General features: G+C 38.4%; 2 protein-coding genes across 9 annotated transcripts in view; one reads left to right on the forward strand and one right to left on the reverse strand.

Annotated features, from left to right (window-relative positions):
• Nucleotides 1–7,286: 7,286 nt before the first annotated feature.
• PIAS2 (protein inhibitor of activated STAT 2) overlaps nt 7,287–24,267 on the reverse strand; it is a 98,461-nt gene continuing 81,480 nt past the window's right edge. For 3 of the 8 annotated variants that reach the window (XM_065932645.1, XM_065932647.1, XM_065932649.1), the window contains exons 12-14: nt 21,711–21,850; nt 17,325–17,362; nt 13,260–15,326 (exon numbers count right to left, since the gene is read on the reverse strand). In XM_065932645.1, coding sequence (XP_065788717.1) covers nt 15,144–15,326; nt 17,325–17,362; nt 21,711–21,850 — 361 coding nt within the window. In that variant the 3' untranslated portion in view covers nt 13,260–15,143. Of the gene's footprint in view, nt 10,939–13,259; nt 15,327–15,348; nt 15,548–17,324; nt 17,363–17,470; nt 17,684–17,715; nt 19,710–21,710; nt 21,851–24,267 lie in introns of those variants that run through there. The other 5 variants (XR_010662906.1, XM_065932651.1, XM_065932646.1 and 2 more) reach the window with 5 other exon arrangements.
• On the forward strand, nt 21,873–23,330 carry LOC136166308 (small ribosomal subunit protein eS25-like). Its single transcript, XM_065932426.1, has 2 exons — nt 21,873–23,001; nt 23,168–23,330. The coding sequence occupies exons 1-2, from the start codon at nt 22,829–22,831 to the stop codon at nt 23,328–23,330; spliced, it is 336 nt and encodes a 111-aa protein (XP_065788498.1). The 5' UTR covers nt 21,873–22,828.

Here is a 24,267-nt window from a genome sequence, read left to right on the forward strand (position 1 = left end):
GCAGTACACCAGGCTTCCCTATCCATCACCAACTCCCGGAGCTTGCTCAAACTCATGTCCAAGTCAGTGATGCCATCCCACCATCTCGTCCTCTGTTGTCCCCTTCTTCTGTTGCCTTCAACCTTGCCCAGCATCACGGTCTTTTCAAATGAGTCAGCTCTTCCCATCAGGTGACCAAAGTATTGGGAGTTTCAGCTTCAGCATCCATCCTTCCAATGGACATTTAGGGTTGATTTCCTTTAGGATGGACTGGTTTGATCTCCTTGCAGTCCAAGGGACTCTCAAGAGTCTTCTCCAACACCACAGTTCAAAAGCATCATTTCTTTGGCACTCAAATTTCTTTATAGTCCAACTCTCATATCCATATATGACTACTGGAAAACCATAGCTTTGACTAGACAGGCCTTTGTTGGCAAAGTAATGTCTCTGCTTTTTAATATGCTGTCTTCAGTTCAATTGCTCAAGTCGTGTCTGATTCTTTGAGACCCCATGGACTACAGCACGCTAGGCCTTCCTGTCCATCGCCAACTCCCGGAGATTACTCCCATTCATTGAGTCGGTGATACCATCCAACCATCTCATCCTCTGTCATCCCCTTCTCCTCCTGTCTTCAATCTTTCCCAGGATCAGGGTCTTTTCAAACAAGTCAGTTCTTCGCATCAGGTGGCCAAAGTATTGGGAGTTTCAGCTTCACCTTCAGTTCTTTCAATGAATATTCAAGACTGATTTCCTTTAGGATGGACTGGTTGGGTTTCCTTGTAGTCCAAGGGGCTCTCAAGAGTCTTTTTCAACACCACAGCTCAAAAGCATCAATTCTTCAGTGCTCAGCTTTCTTTATGGCTCAACTCAGAAATGAAAACAATCGATAAGGACTAAATTTACAAAAAAAAATTTAAAAAAGAAAGAAAAACAAAAACAGAAAGGAGACTAAGAAAAACAATTAAAATATAAAACACATAAAAATTATCAAGCAAACAAAAAAACAAAAAGTAAAGCAAAAACAAAAACAAAAATACATTTAAACATAGAAAAGGTTAAAAATAACAAAAACACCACTGACAACAACCTAACAGAATGAAATACATAAGAAACAATACATTAATATCTTCCTGGGGCTTCCTAAGGACACTCTATCAGTGTCCTTACTTGCACAGTGAGCCACAGTCAACCCCTGCCTCCCTAGGTGGCTTTTCGATATTTCTAGGTAGGTTTCTGGACCTGCTGGGGGCACTGTGGGGCCAGATCACTCTGACCTGGCCCAACTCCCACATGTACGTGCCTCCAAAGTCCACTGCTGCTAAAGCTAGACGGGTTTCAGTTGTAGGAACACTCACTGGCTATTCAGATATTCCAAAGATTCAAGATTTACAGAGCCGGTCGCAGGGATTTAATCCATGCTTGCGCAGCTGCATGGAGAGTTTCCAGTTCCCCTTCCTCTGTCACACTGCCCCTGGGCTCAGCTTGGATTTTGGCTGCAACTTAGCTTGTGTGGCACCCTCAGGCGTCTGTTCCCCACCTGGGCAAGAAGGAGCAAAAGCAACGGCTGATTGGGGCACACCCACTCACTCAGGCCGGAGTGGGGTAAGGCCCCCACAGCTGGGGTGTGTGCTGACAGCCTGTGGCATGCTCACTCTGGTGCAAGTCCCTCCCAATGCCCGTGGAGGCCGCCCACCACTTGCATGCCACTCAACACTGGTACCTCAATTCCTAGGCAGATGACACTTCCTCTAGGGGCATTCCTGGCCACAGAGTGCCTCACTGACGTCTCCTCTGATGTATCCACACAGCCAACAGTGGTCCTCTTCCCAGACCCAATCTCTTAATTCCATGCTTTAACACTGAGCGCCTGCCAACATTCAACTCTTCTTCATATTTTTCATCTCATTATACTTCTGAGCTGCATTTTTATTGACTTCTGATGTATACTGAAATGTCTTGATATTCAAAGTGTGGTCTTTGAATCTGGAGCCTTCTCACTTCTGAGCTTTTCAGGAATGCTTTTCAAGAACCACTTTAAACATACAGAATCCAAAAAAAAAATGCTTTTTAACATCATCATCCCCAAGTGGTTTTTCCAGTAGTCATGGACAGATGTGAAAGTTGGAGCATAACTAAGACTAAGTGCTGAAGAACTGATGCTTCCAGACTGTGGACCTGGAGAAGACTCCTGAGAGTCCCTTAGACAGCAAAGAGATCAAACCAGTCAATGCTAAAGGAAATCAGTCCTGAATATTCACTAGAAGGACTGATGCTGAAGCTGAAATTCCAATACTTTGGCCACCTGATGCGAAGAGCCAATTCACTGGAAAAGATCCTAATGCTGTAAAGATTGAAGGCAGAAAGGGGCAACAGAGGATGAGATGGCTGGAGGCCATCACTGACTCAATGGACATGAGTTTCAACAAACTCCAGAAGATAAGTGAAGGACAGGGAAGCCTGGCGTGCTGCAGTCCATGGGGTTGCAAAAAGTCGGACACAACTGATCAAGCAAACTGAACTGAACCATGTGATTTGCATGCACATTAAAGTTTGAAAAACATTTATACTTTTTATTTACTTTCAGATGTGTCTAATCTGTACAGTTTTCAAACATTTTTACTTCTTCAAGTTCTATATGGTATCTTTTAGTATTTAATTGGATATACTTTATAAATCCATTCCTTGCATGTATTTTTCAGTCTTGTCTTTCACTTCATTGAACAAGCTAAGATGATCATTTTACAGCCTGTCCCTGATAATTTCATTATCTAAAGTCCCTGAAGGTTTTTGTTGTTTCAATGTTTCTTCCTCTTGATCACTGTAAACTGAAGTTTTTTGTTTTACTTCAAGCAGCTCATTTTGTTTGGAATTTTCTTCAGGGGTGAATGTACCTTCTTCCAGAGTGACTCTGTATTTACATCTGCCAGGTACCATGGGGCACCACCATTATGGAGGGTCACCAACTAAATTTTCAGGCTGAAGTTTTAGTCAAAATATCTAACACTATGCATTCAAGCTACAAGACTGTGTGAATATGAAGCCTTGTGGTAATTTTCCTCCTTAGCTAAAACCTCAGATTCCTTGTGATTCCCTCATAGACTAGGATTACTGCTACTTCATCTTTATACTAAAGGTACAATCCTTTGGGCTCTGGTTCTATGGGGAGAATATCACACAGTAGATAACTCAGGACCTTTGAGATTTGCTTGCTAGAATCATGCCCCAGAGCCTGTGAAGACCGAAGTCAGGTTGCTCTGGTCAACAAATAATTGGTGAAGCCAACTGCAGCAGTTTTGTCTTACTCTCTAGATACCCCATTTTACTTCTTCCTTGAGAATTCCTTGATTTTATACTAGCTAACCAATGCTTCAAAGCTTCTTTTAAAAACTTTTTTTTTTTAAACTATCTAAGACTCTTAGCTGTTCCAGCAGGAGACTGACCAGGTTCAAATAGGTGCCTGTTTGATCCTAGCCAGTTGGACGAAATCCAGTGTTATCAGGCAACTTTTCAAACTGCTGGGTGACACAACTTAATGTGTTAGGAAACCAATGTAACTAAGGGGTCACACTCAGAATTTCAAAACAACAGAAATAAATACTAGAATAGAAAAATAGCTATGGACTCTGCAAGAACTAGACACTTCAATTTAATGTGTCAGGAAAGCAATGTAGAGGGTCACAATCAGTATTTTCAAAAATAAAGATATTATAAATAACTAGCAAAATAGATACCTAAGTGAGCAGACCCATGAACATTCTGCAAGAACTAGATATGTCTCAATAAACACTACAGCCAAGTGAGACAAACAGCACAGGAAAAACAGTAAAGAGCATGTGATGAACACATAAATGGAAGGAATAGGTCGTTTAATCTTTTGTAGAATGTTGTTCCATTTGATTTTCTAGCATATGAAGGTCAACTTCTATTAGGAGGGTTACTGCTACATTATCTGAGTTTTATATTAACACAGTTTGTAGTTTATCAAGCTAAATGCACAAATGTATATAATCTTCTGTTAGTAAACATGTCATTACTATGAGTTTCAATTATGGTAAGTTTGTTTTTCAGAAAGATTATCAACAATATTTTTAAGTGGAAAATAAGACTTGAAAGATATTACTGTATCATATTTATCAACATTGTTAGCAATATGAATGTATTTGTGACAGTGGCTTAAACAAAACAAAATTAGAGTGTTATACCTCATTTTTCCATCACAGACTTAATCACTACATTCCAGGAGAGAAATTTGAAACATACAAAAAGTTAGTGACTTCCCTTCCATCCAAGAAGAGATTGGCTTTATCCTTCTGCCTGCAACAATCAAAATATTTTCAAAGTATATGGAACAACTGCTTCTTAGATGCTGGATATCAGGCAACAAAGGACAGTGATTCTTGAGAGCAGAAACAAATGAGTTGAGCCCTACCACTGCCCCAGCTCATTACCTCGCGAGTTTCCAAGCTGCAGCACAGTAGAGAAACCCAGGCAAAGGCCAGCAGATCCTCTGAATTTAGGAAATGGAGCTGAGAATCCAGAGACGAGGGTGGTGAGAATTTGCAGGACAGAAAACAGAGACAAGGAGCTAAACAGAGAGGGATTCCTTCTAGAATTCATCACAGCTGCTATCATTAAATGCAGGTAAGTAAATTATATGAGGATGGGGGAAAAAATACAAAAGAATTAAGATGGAATAATGTCAAGCACATAGGACCAGAAATGGTGCCTATTCCCAACAGCCACAGTCTAAGACCTCACAATCCAAGAAGCACTGCAGATAATAACCAGGAGGGTCTTGCCTCATTATTGTGGAATAGCTAGCCTTGGAGAGATCACTGTTCTGGAGGCTTCTAAAAAAATCATAAAACCAAGACATGAAAGAATCAAGTATTTCCAAGTAACATAACTGCATCCCAAAACAATGCTCAATTCATTCATACAAACACAAATATATTCAGCGCAAGATAAAATTTACAATGCCTGGCATCTAAGCAAAGATTACCAGGCACATAAGAAGCAGAAAAACACAATCCATAATGAGGAAACATACCAACCAACCAAAATCAAACCAGAATGGACCCAGATGTTAGAATTTGCCAACAAGGACAGTAAATCAGTTGTTATAATTTTTTTCCATATATTCAAAGACTCAATTAGCAACTTGGAATATACTAAATATAAACCGTAAATGAATTTCTAGAAATGAAAAATATACTGAATGAAGTTACCAGATAATTCATTAATCATACTTTATTTAAATGTTAATGAAGTCATATATGCTTTTTAAGTATGTAAGGACCAACACTGATTCCTAAAATTTTGTTTTTAAAATATAGTGTGCATATTGAGACGTAACTTAGAACATTATTTCTTACTATGGTCACATTTGAAAGTTTTAGAATCACTGACGTAGGGCCTTATAGGTCATGGTAAAAATAGATTTACCCAGAACAAGCCAGGGAAACACTGAGGATTTTGAGCAGCGCGGTTACATGATCTGAATTGTGTCTTAAGAAAGTGAACTTGGGGGGCCTCCCTGGTGGTTCAGTGGTAAAGCACCTGCCTGCCACTACAGGAGTGAGGGTTCGACCCCTGGTCTGAGAAGACCCCACAAGCTGTGGAGCCACTTAGCCCCAGTGCCACAAGTACTGAGCCTGTGCTCTCGAGTCCGGGAACTGCAACTATGCTGCAACCACTGAGGCCTGTGTGCCCTGCTGTCCGTTCTCTGCAGCGACAGAAGCCGCTGCAACGGGAGGCCCATGCAGCGCTGTCCAAGAGCAGCCCCAGCTCCCCTTCACCAGAAACCCAGCACAGCCAAAAATAAATTAAAAAAAACAAACCAAACTTGTCACTGTGAGAAACAGGTACAGAGAGACAGGGATGAAAACAGTAAGATGCTTCCTACCGTTACAGAAGTTCAAGTGACAGAAGACACGCGGTAGCGTGAATGCCCATGTGGCCAAACTACGGCATAAACTGCTGAGACAAAACAAGGTTTTCCTCAAGCATTAAAACGCTGGCCTTTTGTATCCCCAGCACGGAAATGCTATGAAGAGACAGCTAATCAGCTCTGAAAATGTGGTTTCCCCAAATCATTATATAAACCATCAAGAAACCAGTACTACTTCATATTCCACGTTTTAAAAAACTAAAGCTCTCTTTCAATTTTGCTGTTGTCCAGTTACTCAGTCGTGCCCGGCTCCTCGCGACCCCATAACTGCAGCAAGCCAAGCTTCTCTGTCCTTCACCATCTCCCAGGTCTGGCTCAAACTCCATGTCCACCGAGTCGGTGATGCCATCCAACCACCGCATGCTGCCGTCCTGTCTCCTCCTGCCTTCAACCTTCCCCAGCGTCAGGGTTTTTTCTAATGAATCGGCTTTTCACATCAGGTGGTCAAAGTATTGGAACCTCAGCTTGAACGTCAGTCCTTCCAATGAATATTTAGAACTGATTTCCTTTAGGATTGACCGGTTTGATCTCCTTGCAGTCCAAGGGACTCTCAAGAGTCTTCTCCAACACCACAGTACAAAGGCATCAATTCTTTGGCATGCAGCCTTCTTTATAGTCCAGCTCTCACATCCAAACATGACTACTGGAAAAACCGTAGCTCTGACTATACAGACCTTTGTCAGCAAAGTAATGTTTCTGCTTTTTAATATATTGTCTGAGGTTATTGATATTTCTCCCAGCAATCTTGATTCCAGCTTGTGCTTCATCCAGCCTGGCATTTCCCATGATGTACTCTACATATAAGTTAAATAAGCAGGATGACAAAATACAGTCTTGACATATTCCTTTCCCAATTTGGAACCAGTCCATAGTTCCAAGTCCGGATCTAACAGTTGCTTCTTGACCTGCATAGAGGTTTCAGAGGAGGCAGGTAAGGTGTCTGGTATTCCGAAATACCAATACAATTTTACTGCAATACTAAAGAGCAGTATGGCTGACCCAGGTAACTTGACCCCTTGGATATAGAGATTATAGGCAGAATTTCCCCAGCCTTACATATACAGTAGGCTGAGTCTACAACGGGTCCTAGGCCTTCAGGTTTAATAAAACACCTATTGGCACATTCTTGTCCCTACTGTGCATTTCCCTACCAATCTCCCATTCCTGGGCCCTCAACCCTGTAAGAGTTTGGAGTCTATTAGGTTAGTGAGCTCACTTCCTCCAAAATCCCCAGCTTCTTTCAGCCATCTGCCTTCTCTTGTTTCCCTCCCTTGTGAATACCTGTTGCTCAGATGTCAAGTGATTTCTACAGTCAGCATAAGTCAAACACAAATGACAACCCACCATTTCTTCATTCACAAGCATTTATTGAGCACCTACTATATGCCACACTGTGTTTGGCTCTGGGATGCAATTGAAATATCACCCCTGCCCTCATGGAGCTTACAATCTAGCAGAGGAAACAAATACACAGTGAACCAATACATAAAATAAACACAGGTTGTGCTATCTGCCACAAGGGATACAAACAGTGATGTGGTTAGGATATTTAGGAAACACTTTTTAGATAGAATAGTCAAGGAAGGCCTCTATGAGAAGATGGTTAAAAACTGGGCATGAAGTCTGACTCCCTGCTTATATGCTACAAGTCACTTACCCTCTCAGAATCTGTTTCCACATTTGTAGAATAGAAATTATCACATGAAACTTGACCAATGCTCCTTATTATGAATCACCATGAAAAATCTTCAATAACTTCTTGCTATTGCTATTTTACAAGGTTTTTCATGATTTCTAACATACTTCTCTTAACAATCCTTAGCAAACTTCTGGCTATTTTGGACATTTTCAGCCGTCTCTTTATCTGTGTGCTCCTGTAGCACCCTGACTCCACCTTTAACCACTGCACTATGATCTCCCTATTCACTTATCTATATGGCTTTAGTTAGTTAGTAGTTAGTATTACCCGCTCAGTCGTGTCTGACTCTGTGACTCCATGGACTATACAGTCCATGGAACTCTCCAGGCCAGAATACTGGAGTGGGTAGCCACTCCCTTCTCCAGGGGATCGTTCCAACTCAAGGACTGAACCCAGGTCTCCCACACTGCAGGTGGATTCTTTATCATCTGAGCCACCAGGGAAGCCCCATCTACTGGGTGACAGCTTTGGTGAAGGTGAGTTCTCTATATATACTGGCATATAATAGCCTCTCAAATATTTAATGACATGAGACTTTTATAAGCCAAAAGCGGCAGCCAAAAGGTGGAAGACATAGAGGATAGAGGGAAATTCTCATGGAGGAAGGGCCTGAGGACAACAGAGGACACAGGAGTCGAAGGTTCACGGGGCTGAGCTGGCCTTTGGCCCAACCCATTCTCTGAGGCTGGAATAAAAGATGAAGGTAAGCACGGAGGAAAAGGAATCATGCTGAAGTTCTGAATCTTCTGACTGAGTTTGGAAACAAGATCACCTGCTAAGAAAGGTGTTCTGAACAGGAGTGGTAGGCTGTCATCAAACACACACACAAAAGACAAGAAGTAAGTGTTAGCGAGGATGTGGAAAAAAGGAAACCCTTGTGCACTGCTGGCTGGAGTAAACTGGTGCAGCTAGAATGGAAAACAGTAGGAGGGATTCTCAAAAAATTAACAAGTAGAATTACCATATGGTCTGGCAATTCCACTTCTGGGTATTGTAAGTCAAGTGACTTCAAAGAGACATACGCACACCAATACTCACTGAAACGTTATTTTACAATAGCCGATGTATATGGAAGCACCTTAAGTGCCCACAGATGAACGGGTAAAGTGCATACATACATAACACAGCCATTAACAACAAAAAAGAAATCTTGCCATTTCCAACGACATGCATGGATCTAGAGGGTATTATGCTAGGTGAAATAAACCAGAGAAAGACAAATATCATATAATCTTGCTCCTATGTGGAATCTAATCAAATGAAATGAAAATACTCATACAGAGAATAAATGGGTGGTTGCCAAGATGGAGGGGCTGGAGAGAAGAAATGGGTAAAGGTAATTAAGACACATAAACCTCCAGTTATAAAATAAGCCACAGGAATGAAAACATACAGCATAATACATTACTACAGCTTCATATGGAGACAAATGGTTACTACATTTATCATGGCAATAATACATAAAAACATCAAATCATGTAGTACATCTAAAATTAACATAATTTTGTACATCAACTATCCTTCAGTTAAAAAAGAAAACAAGGAATATTTGCATTAATTGATGAGAATGGGGAAAGAACCATGCAGTGTCAAGTCAAAGGACTGGTAGGTGACTGAGAAAGGGGTCTGAGGACATGCTGAAGGATGTGATAATGAAGTTGGATAGTAAGTACAAAGAAAATAGAGAGTTAAATAGGGAGTTTGAACGGAAGAAAATGTTGGAGGCAAGATAACCAAAAATCTCACCAGCCAGTGTTGGATGGATCATCTGTCAGAACATGAAGTCACTGAGAATACAACAGAATCAGAGATGGTCAAGTACACTGTTAGGAAGTGAGGCCTTCAGCAAATCAATGGGAATGATTGATGGTAGGAGCAGAGGTAACAGTATAACTTCCTGACATGAGCAACAAAAGGGCAGATTTTTGTCAGAAGCCTTGAGAAATTATTTAGAAATTACAAGACAGAGGAAGGGCAGCCACCACCACCTCCTGAGATACGTGGAATGTGGACACAGCCCACACTGGTGAGAGCTGCAGGCTATGGCAGGCCTTTAGGAGACAGCCAAATTCGTTATGCTAAGGCAGTTAAGTGCAAATTCAAAAAAAACATCAACTTGCAGCCAAGCACAGTTAAGGGAGGAGAGAGGGTGGACAGGGGGCTTCCCCACGGCTTAGCAGGTAAAGAATCCACCTGTGACGCAGGTGACATGGGCTACAGTCCAACAGGGAACAAAGAGTCGGTCATGACTGAGCAACTGGGCATGCACAAGCGCAAGAGTGGGGAGGCAACTGGGAGAGACCAGGACACATACAGAAGGGAGACAAGTGAAAGTAAAAACGGAGGCAGAGAAGCTTGCACTTCTTAAGGCTGCAGAACAACAATAAGCTTCTTGAAAATTTCCTTTCTGAAATCTCATCTTAATCATCAAACTCACCATTGTCTCCCCTTAATGACTGTTGTCCATTCTACCTTGAGAAATGGACTCCGCTCTTATTCCTACATCCACTTAATCTTGAGTCTTCCTTTGAAATGGCTCCATCATCCACTCCTTCCTTATTCCTGTAGCCATCACCTGAAATCAGTTCTCATAATTTTATGTCTAGATTATCATACCAGTCTCCCAAATAGCCTACCTAATTAGTGTCACTTCAGTTGAGTCATAAGGCTTTTGAATTAACAGGTCTGTTTCAGACACCTAAGTCCAACTGCAAAATTTATCTGTTTCTTCATTTGCAACATAAAGACAACACTACTTTCCTTTGAAAGATTGCAGTAAGGAATGTGACATTTTCTAAGTTTCTTAGCACATCTCTTAGTAGCTAAGAATTCCTGATTTTTGAAAACTTCTTGTAAGCCCTTTGAAGAATGGGACCAGATCTGTTATACCAGTCTAGTCCACATACACTTTCAAAACACACCGAAATCGTGTTGAATGGTTTGTGAAGGCCAAAATAAGAGGGATATTTTATAACACAACACTCTTCATGTAAAAGATTTGAGCTATGAAAACATAAAAGCAGCTTTAAAATCCATTCAAAAAGAAACAGTTCAGGAAACAACACGGTACGCCAATCAAGAAAGTAATACCTTAAGCAAATGAAGACAGCAATCTGTTTTTTCTTTTCCTAGAGCTACCCTGAGAACACCAAGATGGGGTGGGGAAACACACGAAAAAAAATGAAAAAGCAAAGCTTAGCTCTGCTTTTGTTGTTGCTTTAGCCTTACCACTTTTCCAGTTTGAGTTGGACTGCCTTTGGCTCAGAAGATCCTACTGGCTTTGGGGAACTCAGAAAGGCCAAAATGGAGCCTAAGGGAAGAGGAAAAAAAGAGAGAGCTGGCTACTAAGGGCTGGCCCCAGTGAAAGGTGGTTTCAGAAAGTCAAGACTTTCTAACTAAAAATGGAAAACGTAGTGTAACAACGGGTTACTTCATAATGCAAGTAAAAATGTGTGAAAAATCATTTGGATACCCTTATAAGCAGGTGTTTCTGGAACATATCATATAGATATATTTGAAACTGAGACATCCCAGGAAAATCTCTGCCAATTATCTCCAAATCAGTTACCCCAGCTCACCAAGGTCAGAGGTGGAAGGCCTTAATGCAGATGCCTACATACAGTTAATGGTACATATTCTTGGAAAATATGGTTAGATAGTTCTTCTCATACCAAATGGTTAGCAAAACCACTTGGAGAAGTGCTGAGCACCAAAAACTACAGAAGTATTTACATCCTTGACTCAGAAGTTCACCTCTAGGAATTTATCCTAAGGAAATAATTTATGCACAAAGACACACACTGCAACAGCATCATGAGATACAACCTAAAATGTCCAACAGGGAAAGAAAGGCAACAGAAAGCATGGCACATCCATACAATGTAGTTTTTAGTCACATGAATAACGCCTGTAGACTGAGAAAAAAAAATCAAGATACAAATTACACAGAGAAATGAATAAAACTATGTAAGATCACAAACATGTAGCAAAGTGACCGGCAAGAAACATTCAAAACTATTTAAGTGCCCTTTCTACAAGCATGTATTACCAACACAAACAGAAAAAAAAATACTGAATCAGGTAAGCATTAAAGCAGAATGGGCATTTTTATATAGCTTTATTGATTTCTGCTAGGAACTGGAGTGTGGTTCCTAACAAAAAAGTGGGGGCTTACAAACCAGTCATTCTTTAAAAAGCAGAGAAACTATTAAATTTCTTTCCTGTAAGTTTCACCATATTCATGCAGAAATGTAGCAGAAAAGATGGTGAATCAGGTTCTGTCATGAACTACCAACCTAAAGGACACCTCCATGCTCCCACAACACATAGACCCAGGGTCACAAAATACAATGTTGGGCTCAAGTTTTAAACGGCACGCTGCCCTACATTTTCCATGATGAAAAAGATTAGGAAAATAAAAAGTGTTTACTTGAGGCAGGCGGAGACTTTTTCACACCCATTGGGGGCCAGAGAGAAATGAAAGAGTTGAGAACCAATATTTTATAAAATTCAACTTTACTTAAAAAGACAAAATGTAACTAATAAATACTTTTTTGACAGAAGAAAAGCAGACAACTTGGTTACTAGATGACAGATGTTCAGGACTGCTCTGAAGGCAGAATGGCTGAAAGGTCTGAATCCTAAATCAAAACAGTCTGTTGAGTATCTTTCCTCTAAAATCCAACCTTTCTTCACATCCTTTTAAAATTCTACCCTAGGGAAATTTGCTTTATACCCAGTTATGGATCTCCTTATTTATACTCACAATCTTACACTTAATCATGGTATTTCCATTCTAGCTTTTTGGACTCTATGGTTTCGTTTGGCCTATATAATCATCCCACAACAGATGCTGAAAGAATTTATACCTTCTGGGCAGAAATGGAAACAAACTCCTAAAGCAGCTTACCTAAGAATCAAAAAGCTAGTTGATATAAGCAGACCTTAGGTGTGAAGCTACATTCAGTACCAATTATATCGTCATGAGTTACCAAAGCAAGGAAACTCTTCTAACATTTCTATATGAACAAAGATAAAAACACAGGCTGGCTAAGTGTTTGTAAGAGGCTGGTAACTGCAGTTCCTTTTCTTAAACATCATCAGATGGCAGATGGTTGGCTGCCGTCTACGTAACAGCTAGAGAAGACCTCCTCTGAAACGGAATTATACCTGGTTGAGCAGGTATCTTGGCTAGCAAAAGACACTACTACAGAGGCAGGGTCCCAGTAAAAGTATTTGGTGACCATACTAAAAAAAGGACAAAGGCTTAGTAAGCATGCTGTTGTCATAGAGCCAAAAGCATAATAAAAGGTACTCACCTTCAAAGATACACACATAAAAGTCTCAATTTTAAGATTATAAACTTAAAAGTGTATTTTAAAAAATGTGAGTTGCCTGTATGAGATAAATTAAAAATTTATGTAATTTAGTGTAAAGCACCAAAAATGAACAATAAAACTGTTCACATAAAATAGTGAAAAGAAAACAAAGTACAACTATAACTGCACAGCGGTTATCAGTTACAAGAATCAAGTAAATGAACTAATTTCTTCTTTTTTTTCATTGACCTTGTAAAACTCTGTGGTTAAGCTGAGGACGGGAGGGTCTCTGAGAATCTAATGGATAACAAAATGATAACAAATATACAGCATTTCTTTATTAACAAATTATACCACACAAATCAGGTTACTTTTTCTGTCTGATTACAGAGTTAACAGAACTTGCATCCACATTTAGAGCAGCAATGTAAAATTTTACCAGGAATAAATTCTGTGTATGGACCAAAGGACTGCAACATGTCCTAAGAATTTAAAACTGGCAACTATGATGTAAAGACTGCAAGAAGATTCAGGTTTGTTTTCCATGTTTTTAACTCTCCAAAAGGGATAATACATTAAAGGGATAATACAGCCAAAGAAGGGATGATGTAGAAAATCACAGGAAATTAAATGAGTACAAAAACAGCACAAAGGGCGTGAGAACTCGAGAAGGCGTGGAAACCAAGCCGTGAGAAGGCAGCTCCCTGGAGCTGCACCAACCCTGACTGTCCCCTGTCCTGTATGAAACTGGCGACTCTGCACCTGGGCATTTCAGTCTGAGAAACCAGCTAGATTTTAATGATTTTTAAACAAAGGTTTACTTAGATACAGCTTAGGGAGAGAAAGCTAAACATTTGGAAAGTAATAACTCCTTGAGAAATCAAAATTGTGCAGCCAAATGAAAGCAAAGTATAAAATTTGGATAAAAATGTTTCTCGGGGTAAAATTCAGCTTCCTTAGAGATTTAAAATCAAACACATAGTAAGAGTGGTTTTCAATGTGGGTTTCAGGCCCATCCTCTCTTCAAACTTTTCTTATACTCAAACACTTCTAATTCTGTTTTTATCTTCTGTGGTTTCAGGAAACATTTCTTTTTTTAAAAAGCAGGAAATCTGATTCCACCTCCATCCCTTTGCTATTGTTTATTCTTTAAATTTAAAAATCACTGCTATGAGAAAAACGAGATTATGACATATTTTGTCAGTATTATTCATCACAGATTTGAACATTATCCTATAAAATAAACAAGTAAAAGAAGTTCTTAGGAAGAAATTAAACTTTGCTATTCCCACTGCCCCTAAATCTGTTCTTCCACTGCCTCCATGCTCTCAATATTTCTGGACAGTGTGAACAAAATCTTAACAAACATTCCAGCCACACCTCAATCCAAAAAAACATTTCAGTCAACAGTCACAGAGAATTTCTTTTGAGAAGGTAAGCCCCTAATTTACAGACATCTCTAGAATGAGAAAGTTCAATTACCAAAAACAGCACACATTACATCAGGGCAGACTCTGCATAGTGTTCTTCAACATAATCACTAATAAGGAGCAGCCAAATCCCAGAACTCCACTCTGCACTCACGGGCACACAATACCAGAGTGGAAACAACCAACGGGGGAAATGCTTAGCACATAGGCCATTCTTCTTTGATAGAAACGGAGAAAAATGGAACCCAAGCTTTGGCCAGTTATCCAGACTTCATTACTTCAACGAAAACAGAACAAATCCATGGAAAGGACTCATTTGGCAAATGTAACTTCTTTCCGCATATTTTTCCTTCACATCAGGTTAAACGAGAAGTTGTCATTTTAGAATCACTGATTACATCTTTTCTTAATTAGAAAAAAGTGTACTTGAATATTTACATAATTTTATTGCTGTGTATTACAACAAAAAAAATTTAACTGATTTGTAGAATCTGTCCAGTAATATGAAATTGAAATCCATCTCTCAGGAGGATATAGTTACAGCTGAATGTATCTGATGCTCAAAGAGTACACCAAGAGTAAGAAAAATCCTTGCATGTCATGTGGTTCTTGTTGCGATCATGTGTTCATCTCTCAGAAGGGAAACGAATCCATCTGACATTTCAATAAATATCAAAGTAATTAGCAAAAAAAATAGCTTCCACGGACCAGAGATCCAAGAAAGAGCAGTTCTGATGAATGATTCCTAGAATCGAGCGAGTCCTTCTTTAGTCCAGTGAGATGATGTCAGGAATGTTACTTCCACTGCTGGCTATGACCCCTGTCTCACTCCTGCTGCTGGATGAACTAACATGAGTACTGCTTTCGTGGGGGCTGGTGGTGGTGACAGACGTACTGCTTGCTGTTAAGGGTGAGGTGAGACTATCCAAAAACATAGGAGGACAGTACTGCTTGAAACAAACAATGATGCGGATGAGGAAGAGGCTTCATTGATTGTAAACAAAGAGACTACACACTGTTAGATATGCACAAGTGACAGCCACACATTTAAATCTCAGTGGGATTTAAAAATTTCTCAAAACTTCTCATCTTTGGATAGAAGGTGGCACGAATTTAACATTTTACATTATTTGATGAGTGCAGCATATTCTTGACTGTCTCAAAACAGAATCTGTTGACCAAATATGTAGGTAGTAGTACAAAAATGTCAGTAATAACTACAGTTATTTAATACTGAATACTGGCCCCACAATTATGACTCATACTTAATCTTGAAAAGAATTTGCTCACTAAATGTACTTATACCAAATTAAAGCACACTGTAAAAGGCTAGTAAACTTATCTTTAATGGCTTTAAGCAAAAGTGCTAACACAAATTCAATAATTCTTTCAAAAGTTAGTATTAATTAGACCCTTAAGGAATACTGTTAAGACTGATCAGTGGAAAAACAATGTCTGACTCCTATCTACATACATGTAACAGTACTTGTGAATTAGAAGATAGCATACACTCTAACGTAGAGACTACACGTAGTAACTACTCCGGGATGCTCAGAACTATCGCATGTATTTTGAAATAAAAAACAAACAAAATTTTGGAATAAATCTTAAAGGAAATCTAATTGCCTCTGAGATGGCGGCTTGACAGCCACCTCCAAGTGTTTATAATTTTTGGTTTAAATCTTAGTTGCTGATCCCCAAACAAATTTCAACCTGAGTTTAAGTACTCTGATACTGACCAGGAGGAACAGAGACAAGCGCTAAAAGCTTTATTTTATATCGCCATAGACCGTTTTATGTGAGATACAACTGCACTAACTTTAGTATGGTAAGTGAGGTCCAGTACACACTACAAGAGGAGCGGTCCTAAGTTTGTGTTTAGATTGACTACATGAAAGAAGATCAGTAAGGACAGCTTATCAATATTATCAATTCCAGGTATTTTTTTATCAGCAAGTTAGCCTGACACCAAGCATGCTGAATAGCCTATAAAATCAAAACCCTCAAGGTTCCAAGATGATTTTTTAAAAAAGGATGGTTCACATAAAAATCAGTTAATCCTGAAGAATCTATCTCCTAGAAAAATACATAGATATTTTGCTATAGAATCTACTGATGTAACAAAGTCAATTTAGGGTGAAAAGAAACTTCTCTTTTTGTGCCTGTCACCTTGGGCCCAAACTTCCAGTACTGTTTGTGTGATCAAACAGAGTATTAAGCCAGGAAGCTGATACATAACCTGTGGTCAGCTGACTCTGAAAGGCCTACAAAAGCAGTGATCCATGGTTCTTCCTCTCTCCGCCCCTACTCTCAATGCTTCTCTCAAAGTCTCTTTGTCTGCTCTTCCCATCAGCTTTCCTTGTGCCTTTTCCTCCTCTGCTATTAGCCTATCAGTGGAGTCTGTGCTCATTGCAAGCTCGTCATGGTGGGACACTGGAATACTAGTTTCTTATCTCTGACAGAGAAAACACGAAAGGCTGGTTTACAGCAATTTTAGGTGAGGGCTTCTTCAAGGACTGAATCTGACTGCCTTTAAAAATTACGAAGAATCAAGCTAATGATTCAATCTGTTTAATCAGCTTCAGCCATGTTCTATGTACAGAGCAAGTGTTTTACAAATTCTCTCTACAAAGTTTCAACATTTCCAGTTGTCCAGCACTGCTTCCCCTCATTTCAATCACTCAAATGCTTGTTAAGAAATGCCAAATGATTATATTAAACTAAACAAAAAATAATTTAAAATGCTAGTAGTAAAGGTCAAAATATCATAAACAAAAACAACGTCATGCCTCCAAGTAAAATTGTGAAATATTTATAGAAGTACTTTCTTTCCATCAATTTAAGTAACTGAGAGTTGACTGTCCTGATTTTATGCAACTGGTCATTTTTAGTTAGTGACACAACCAACAATCCAATACAAATTAGTTGCTTAAATTCAGGATACATACCTGGGGATCAACTGGAATAAGGGAAAGAAAATCCAAACCTAAAACAAAAATGTTCTGTTAATAGTTGTCTCATATTTTGGAGACAAGAATTATTTCCCCAAATCATTTTTTATTTAAGTCATAGAACATTTGGGTTAAGTCCTTACCATTCTGCTGTAGGGAAGGTCTACCACAATCAGGATATTTCAGGATATTTATGTGCATAAAACCCAAAAATGTACATATGTCTTGACAAAACAACTGGGAAAACTATCCCCAGAGGCTTAAAAGGGGTAGAGGAGTCCAAAATTTAAATAGAACTAGTCAAAGCAAATTTTCACTTAGCAGAATGAGAAGCAAAAAAATGAAGAGATGATCATCTGGATTGAGACATTAAAAAAAACATGCTTAGCCTCTTAAGACACTTCACATTTATTTTTTAGAAATACACATTAAGCTTCATCTAAAATATCACTTCTTAAACAAATAAATGTCTATTTCACGGACAGCTCTCTGTCCCCCAGTTCCCACAACAAAAGGAGTAGTACACAGTTCAACATGCTGCATAAAGCAAGCACTTCATAGCTGCTGCTTACTAACAAGCTAAGTCTTGAAAGCGTGTACTGGGTTATAAGCTAATGCAGTTTCCTAAAGATTCGGGATCCTCCAATTACACTTTAGAAATAGGAAAGTGACAAAAGGTTGCCCAGTAATACTGTTTTGAAATATTAAAGTTATAACAATAAATAATAAAATCTTCACATCTGAAAAGTCTAACAATAAACTTCAAGGTCAGTTCCCCTAGACCTTTGCTTGAATAAATTCTAAAACATTTAAAAAAAAAATCATATATTAGGTGTAAGATTACTAAGGCCAATTTCTATTTATTCTATGAATTTTTATAGCCTGGTATTCAACATCACCTCAAGTACAGCAATTGTAATAGACTATACTATGATACTGGACTGTTAGTCTAAATAGAGAATATTAGTGGGAAATGATATTTAAAATATTTAATAACCTGTGTGAATATAACTGATAAATCAGATGTTTAAGTAAGTTTATTCCCTTATAATCTCTAAATAAGGGTATAATGATAATACTTATTGAATAATACAAGCTGTAGCACCAATCATTGGAAAGAAGTCATTCAATTTCTAAATGATTTTTGAAAACTGCTGACATGACTTGTCATTTCTTATGCCTATCACTAGCTATAAGATACAAGATTTGAGCCACCACTGGACAAAGGGAATCATAACCAACTTTTCCAAAGAGTTCCCCATTAAAGTGATACTAAGGAGGTGATGTACTTCAGTAAGAGAGTTTCTCTTCACAGTAATACTGCTGAGTAAATCCTCTCTCTCCTGCAGCTGAACAGTAATTCAAAATCTGTCCAGCCCTTATAATATCATCTGAAAGTTTTATATATTCAGCATTTCTATTATTGGATGATCATTTCATGTGTGCTAACAATCTATTAATAAAATATTTTAAGAGATTTAAGTGATCTATATCTTTTGATATCTCATCCAGGGATAATTGAATATGATAACTTATACAACGCCATAATAAAAGTATCTAGAAATTTTTCTGAAATTTTGGTTGAAACCCACTGTATCTCCCTAGTTGTATTATACAGATGCTGTCTACACAAAATTCAGTAATGTTTCAATGTAAATATTTCTCACTGAAACCATTTTCTCTCCAACAGTAACACTGAAGCTTGACACAGTATTTCAGATGTTATTCCTCCTATTAAAAAACTATTATCAACAATGTCTTATAATTCTACTTTGTAAGTATAGACTATGAAAACTCTTACATGAAACGGAAGAAGCTTCATGAACAGTGATTAAAACATTATTGCCTTAATATTTTATAAAACTTCAGTAAAATGCTGTTCTTATTTCACCATAAGTTTGAACTGCAATGATATGTTGTACTGTGTTTTCACTCTTAAGTATTTCATAATTATCTTTAACTAAAAAAGCAGGTAGTTTTAAAAATTATGATGGTACATTCTAAATGCTTTTCTCAATACTGATAAATCTGTAGTTTTTAGATTTTAAATGCTTCTTCATGTGAAACTGACTATATGTCTTATTAATAACAACACATTTTACTTACTTGAGCCATGAAGTTTAACAAAACATAACTGCTACATGATTAAATATGTAAATGTTTAGCACTTTCAAATTTTAATGATACAACTTTTGAGCACCATTCACACCTGACAATATGGCACTAGCAATAATAAGGCAGTCATATTTTTTCGTGAAATAATCAAGCTGTTTTCCATTCCACAAATACAAATTATGTTTTATTTTTGCATTCACTGTTGCACAGTATCAGAAGATGTTCCAAGCTGCAGTTCATTATTAATATCATCTCTTCTTTGTTCTCCTGCAGATTCAGAAGATTCATGTTTATGATGTTTAAAAGGAATTTTAAGAAATGTATTAAGAGTTTGTCATCTCTCAATTCTTGGTATTCTATTTAATATTTTATTATAAATTATTAAACTTATAAAAATCAAAACTCTGTACAGTATGACTAATTACATAAAATTATGCACAAAAAATCCCCAAAGTAATTACTAATTACAAAAGAGCATATTAACAGTAAAACCCAAATAAAAACTAAACTATTTAGATCAAGATACTACTACATAATTCATGAATGACAGTAAACTGGTAACTCTCTAAAGTACAATAGATCCTATTCTATTCTGTTTATCAACTAATAAAGTCTTTTAACATTTTAATAATCAGTATCACTATACTAGCTTATAATGGCTAAATATCAGTCTTGGATAATAGTCTTAGTTCTTACCAGTTTGAAATGTATTTTATGAAATACACAGTTAACGTATTTTATTGCATTTTTCTCAAATCTGTACATTTTATAAAGTAAATAGTCTGACTTTATGCCCAAATTTTGAAATACAAATTCTCTGAAATTAAAAATTCATCCAAAATCACACAATTCAAAAACAGAACAAGTGATTTGTACATTGTATCTATTCTATTGCTAAATGGCCAGAGTCACTTAGTAAACAGAGAATGTTCATTATCCTTTTTCTCAGGATTAATTTTTAATTCAAGATCTTCAGGAAATGAATGCTTTTGGAATGCTTATTTGTAACACATACTAAGATGACATGTGGAAACCTTTCAACTTCATTTAAAACTAGCCACAGTTAAAACAAACATGGCAGTTAGGAATTAAGACTCTGACTTTCCCTCTTTCTAACGGACCATGAAACTTCACCTGTAACTCAAGATCAAGCTTTGTATCAGCAATGACTCTGTAACTGGTGCTGGCTGGGTTTACAAACAGTTTTTTTTTAAAACTAACCAATTCCCAAAGAACATGTGGAGGAGATATATGAAAGAACCAAAGAGCTTTTAACATTTTTTTTGATGGACACTATTTTTAGTCTACTCTTTTCCAATAAATTATATTCAACTGAATAAACTCTGAACAAGTTTCAAGTGACAAAATTACACCGGACCAGATTACACAACTATCAACTGTTCCAACAACACAAATTTTACCCGATAGAATATATATTGTGCTTAAAATATAAAGACCTTACTAAGAGGGTCAAGAAGAATAAATCACAGGTCAAAATTAACTTCCTGAATCCAGAAAAGGAAACTAATAACAGGAGGAGGTAACTGAATTTCAATAAAAGGGCCCTTCAGAGAGAAGGGAAGTCTAGTTGTCACTGGTTCTAAACTTGTGCCAATTTGATCTATGAAAAAACTTGATACTAAGGTAACTCAGGCAGCCATGAAGTTTTTAACTGTTAACATATATATAAAAGATATCCCTAAACCAACACAACATTGTAAAGCAATTATCCTCCAATTAAAAAAAATTTTTTTATTTAAAGGATAACCCTAAATACTCAGGAGTATTGTGGGAAAAGAGCAGGCAGATCCTATTTTTACAGGGTAAAGTTGGTAGGCAACCTGACCTCACAGTACACAAGTATATTCTGCAGTTGTGATGGGCTACCAAGAAGTGATGCGCTTTCAGAAAAGAAAAGTATGAGAATTCTCCCTAACCTGTGAAGCATCCATGAAAAACAAACCAAGAGAAAGTCTCTCTGTGGTACATTCTCTATGTGGGAGAATAAATTCTGTAAAATTTTCCCCCTATCCTACTCTATTTCCTCCCAACAAAATCTACAGATTGCTCAGTAGTTAAAGGGAGAGCAACTGAACGTGATTACTATTTAAAACAGGCATCACCTTCACAGGAACTCTTTTCTTAGCAATTTCCTTTGCATTTTTATTTAAGATACTTAAATTATATTTGCTTCACAGATTAAGATTAAAAAAATAAATGGTAAAAAAAAAAAAAACTTGGTAAAAAACAAAACAACTCTTCACATACCTGGCAGATCTGAGGACATGCTTGAGATTGGCGTGTGGTGGAATGGTACTGAGTAGTCTGTTAATGAAGGCGGAATAGCAGCTGGATCAACCGAAGTCACACTGGGCACCCTTACAGAAGATGGCTGATACATGAGAACCCTGTTTTAAATAGCATGGGAAATTACAAACAATCTGGCTGTTAGTTCACAGGAGAGAAGGGCTGTACTACCGGGCATTCTCAATCGTAAGTTCACTAAGCTTCAAAACAACTATATGGCAGCTACTCACTACACAGAACTCCACTCACTCTCCTTTCATAACAGTCTTCACTTTAACATGAACATATGTTGCCTCTCAATAACAGCTGTGACATAAGAGCAAGGTGGCACTAAAACATAAAGAACATGGCTGGAGCAAAACATAGAACTCTGAACCACAAATAGGAATATACACTACACACGGCTTTTATTAATGTATGTGTAACATGCATGTGATATTAGTAAGTTATATATAAAGAAATTTAGAAATAAAATAGAAGACTCCTAAAATTTGTTTTAAATCAGGGTACCTTTATGAGTAAAGCTACTTACTATAGCTCAACCATAATTCCTTCCATTGTAACATGAATGGTGTTAATTATTAGCACTCTTATCTGGCAATCACCTGAGTAAAGACAGTCCTAAAGCCGGACAGTCTGATAAAAGCTGTTAGCAGTCAGCAAAGAAAGTAGATTAAGAATAAAACAATCAGGATTTAAGCCACACTGGCTACCATGACACCATCTACTCTTTCACAAGGGTATGACTTTGAAATTCACTGTTCATGCCACTAAAAACACAAATTAAATATACTTAAGATACACTTTATTATTGGTCTTTATACATATATGTATACACACTGTATATATATAATTACTTTATAATTTTAAGAAGCAATATGGTTAAACGTATTTTTGTAAGAAGTTCAGGAAAAAAAGAGAAATGATTTTGCATTCTTGCCACTTAATACTCATTACACCTTAGTCCAGAGAAACGAAGCAGCGTCACGGACCCTCTGGCTGATGATCTTTTTGTCCAACACCTCAGTGAGGCTGCAGGGGTCGCAGCTGCTCTCCAATCTCTGAGATGCCACCCAAGGATGACAAGAAAAAGTCGATGCCAAAAAGCCAGCCAGGAAAGACGCCCAGTGAACAACCCTGGGGGCAAGGCCAACGGCAAAATATGGGACAAGCTCAATAACCTAGTCTTTCCCGACAAAGCCACATACGCCAGACTAAGGGAGTTCCTCACTCAGTTCAGTCCAGCCGCTCAGTCGTGTCTGACTCTCTGTGACCCCATGGACTGCAGCACGCCAGGCCTCCCTGTCCATCACCAACTCCCAGAGCTTACCCAAACCCATGTCCATCGAGTCGGTGATGCCATCCAACCATCTCAGCCTCTGTCGTCCCCTTCTCCTCCTGCCCTCACACTTTCCCAGCTTCAGGGTCTTTTCAAATGAGTCAGTTCCTGACTACAAGCTTAAAACCTCAGCAGTCGTCTCCGAGAAACTGAAGACTCACAGCTCCTTGGCCAGGGCAGCCCTTCAAGAGCTACTTAGTAAAGCATCCATGAAAGTGGTTTCAAAGCACAGAGTAGAGTAATTTAAACCAGAAATACCAAAGGTGAAGATGCCCCAGCTTCCAATAAAGATGCATAGACAGGTCCCCCACTGTACATTTTGAAAAATAAAACTTTAAATTTGAGGGGAAAAAAGAGAAGAGTAGGGGAGGGGACACCTGGACATGAGGTCATTAGGACATTAAGGTTAGCATTCCAAAGCACCACCAGTAAACCACTGTGAGCCCAGTGAGAGGGGCACAATCTCCACAGCGGGAAGGGACCACTACGAAGATGAGGCACGTCGGATACAAACAGCGCGTGCATGTGTGTGACCAGTCGCTAGGTCACGTCTGACTCTGAGACCCCATGGACTGTAGCCCACCACGCTCCTCTGGTCCATGGGATTTCCCAGGCATGAATTCTGGAGTGGGTTGCCATTTCCTCTTCCAGGGGAACCTCCCCACCCAGGGATCAAACCAGCATCTCCGGCACCTCCTGCATCAGCAGGATTCTTCACCTGAGCCACCTGGGAAGCCCTGTTAATCTGTACTATTTTTCAAAACTACATATGAAATTGGAAAGGAGGAAAGAGAAGTCATCTTGAGAGGATTTACATGGCTGTGTTGGCAACTGCTAGACCCAGAAAAGCAAGTGAACTTAGACTCATCTATTTGGGAATTACAGGAAATACAGTATGCTTGAGATAATAACATAAGCTAAGTAATTCAAAACACATTTTCCAGACATAGGTGAAGACGGACAAAAAGAGCAACCTGCCTCAGTCAGAATCAGGAGGCTTCTTGGATGCCAGTGTTACCTGGCAATCTAAAACCACAAAGGTGGGCTCTGGAGGGGGAAGGAGAAAACCTGATAGCTCAAGTATGTATGTTATATTAAAGCACATCTTCTTCTGGAAGTCTGAAGACACTGGTCCTCTACAAGGATAAAAGTAGAACAGGAAATCACCAGAAGTGTTTC

Source organism: Muntiacus reevesi, chromosome 4, assembly GCF_963930625.1.
Source record: "Muntiacus reevesi chromosome 4, mMunRee1.1, whole genome shotgun sequence".
In the NCBI taxonomy this organism is placed as follows: Eukaryota; Metazoa; Chordata; class Mammalia; order Artiodactyla; family Cervidae; genus Muntiacus; species Muntiacus reevesi.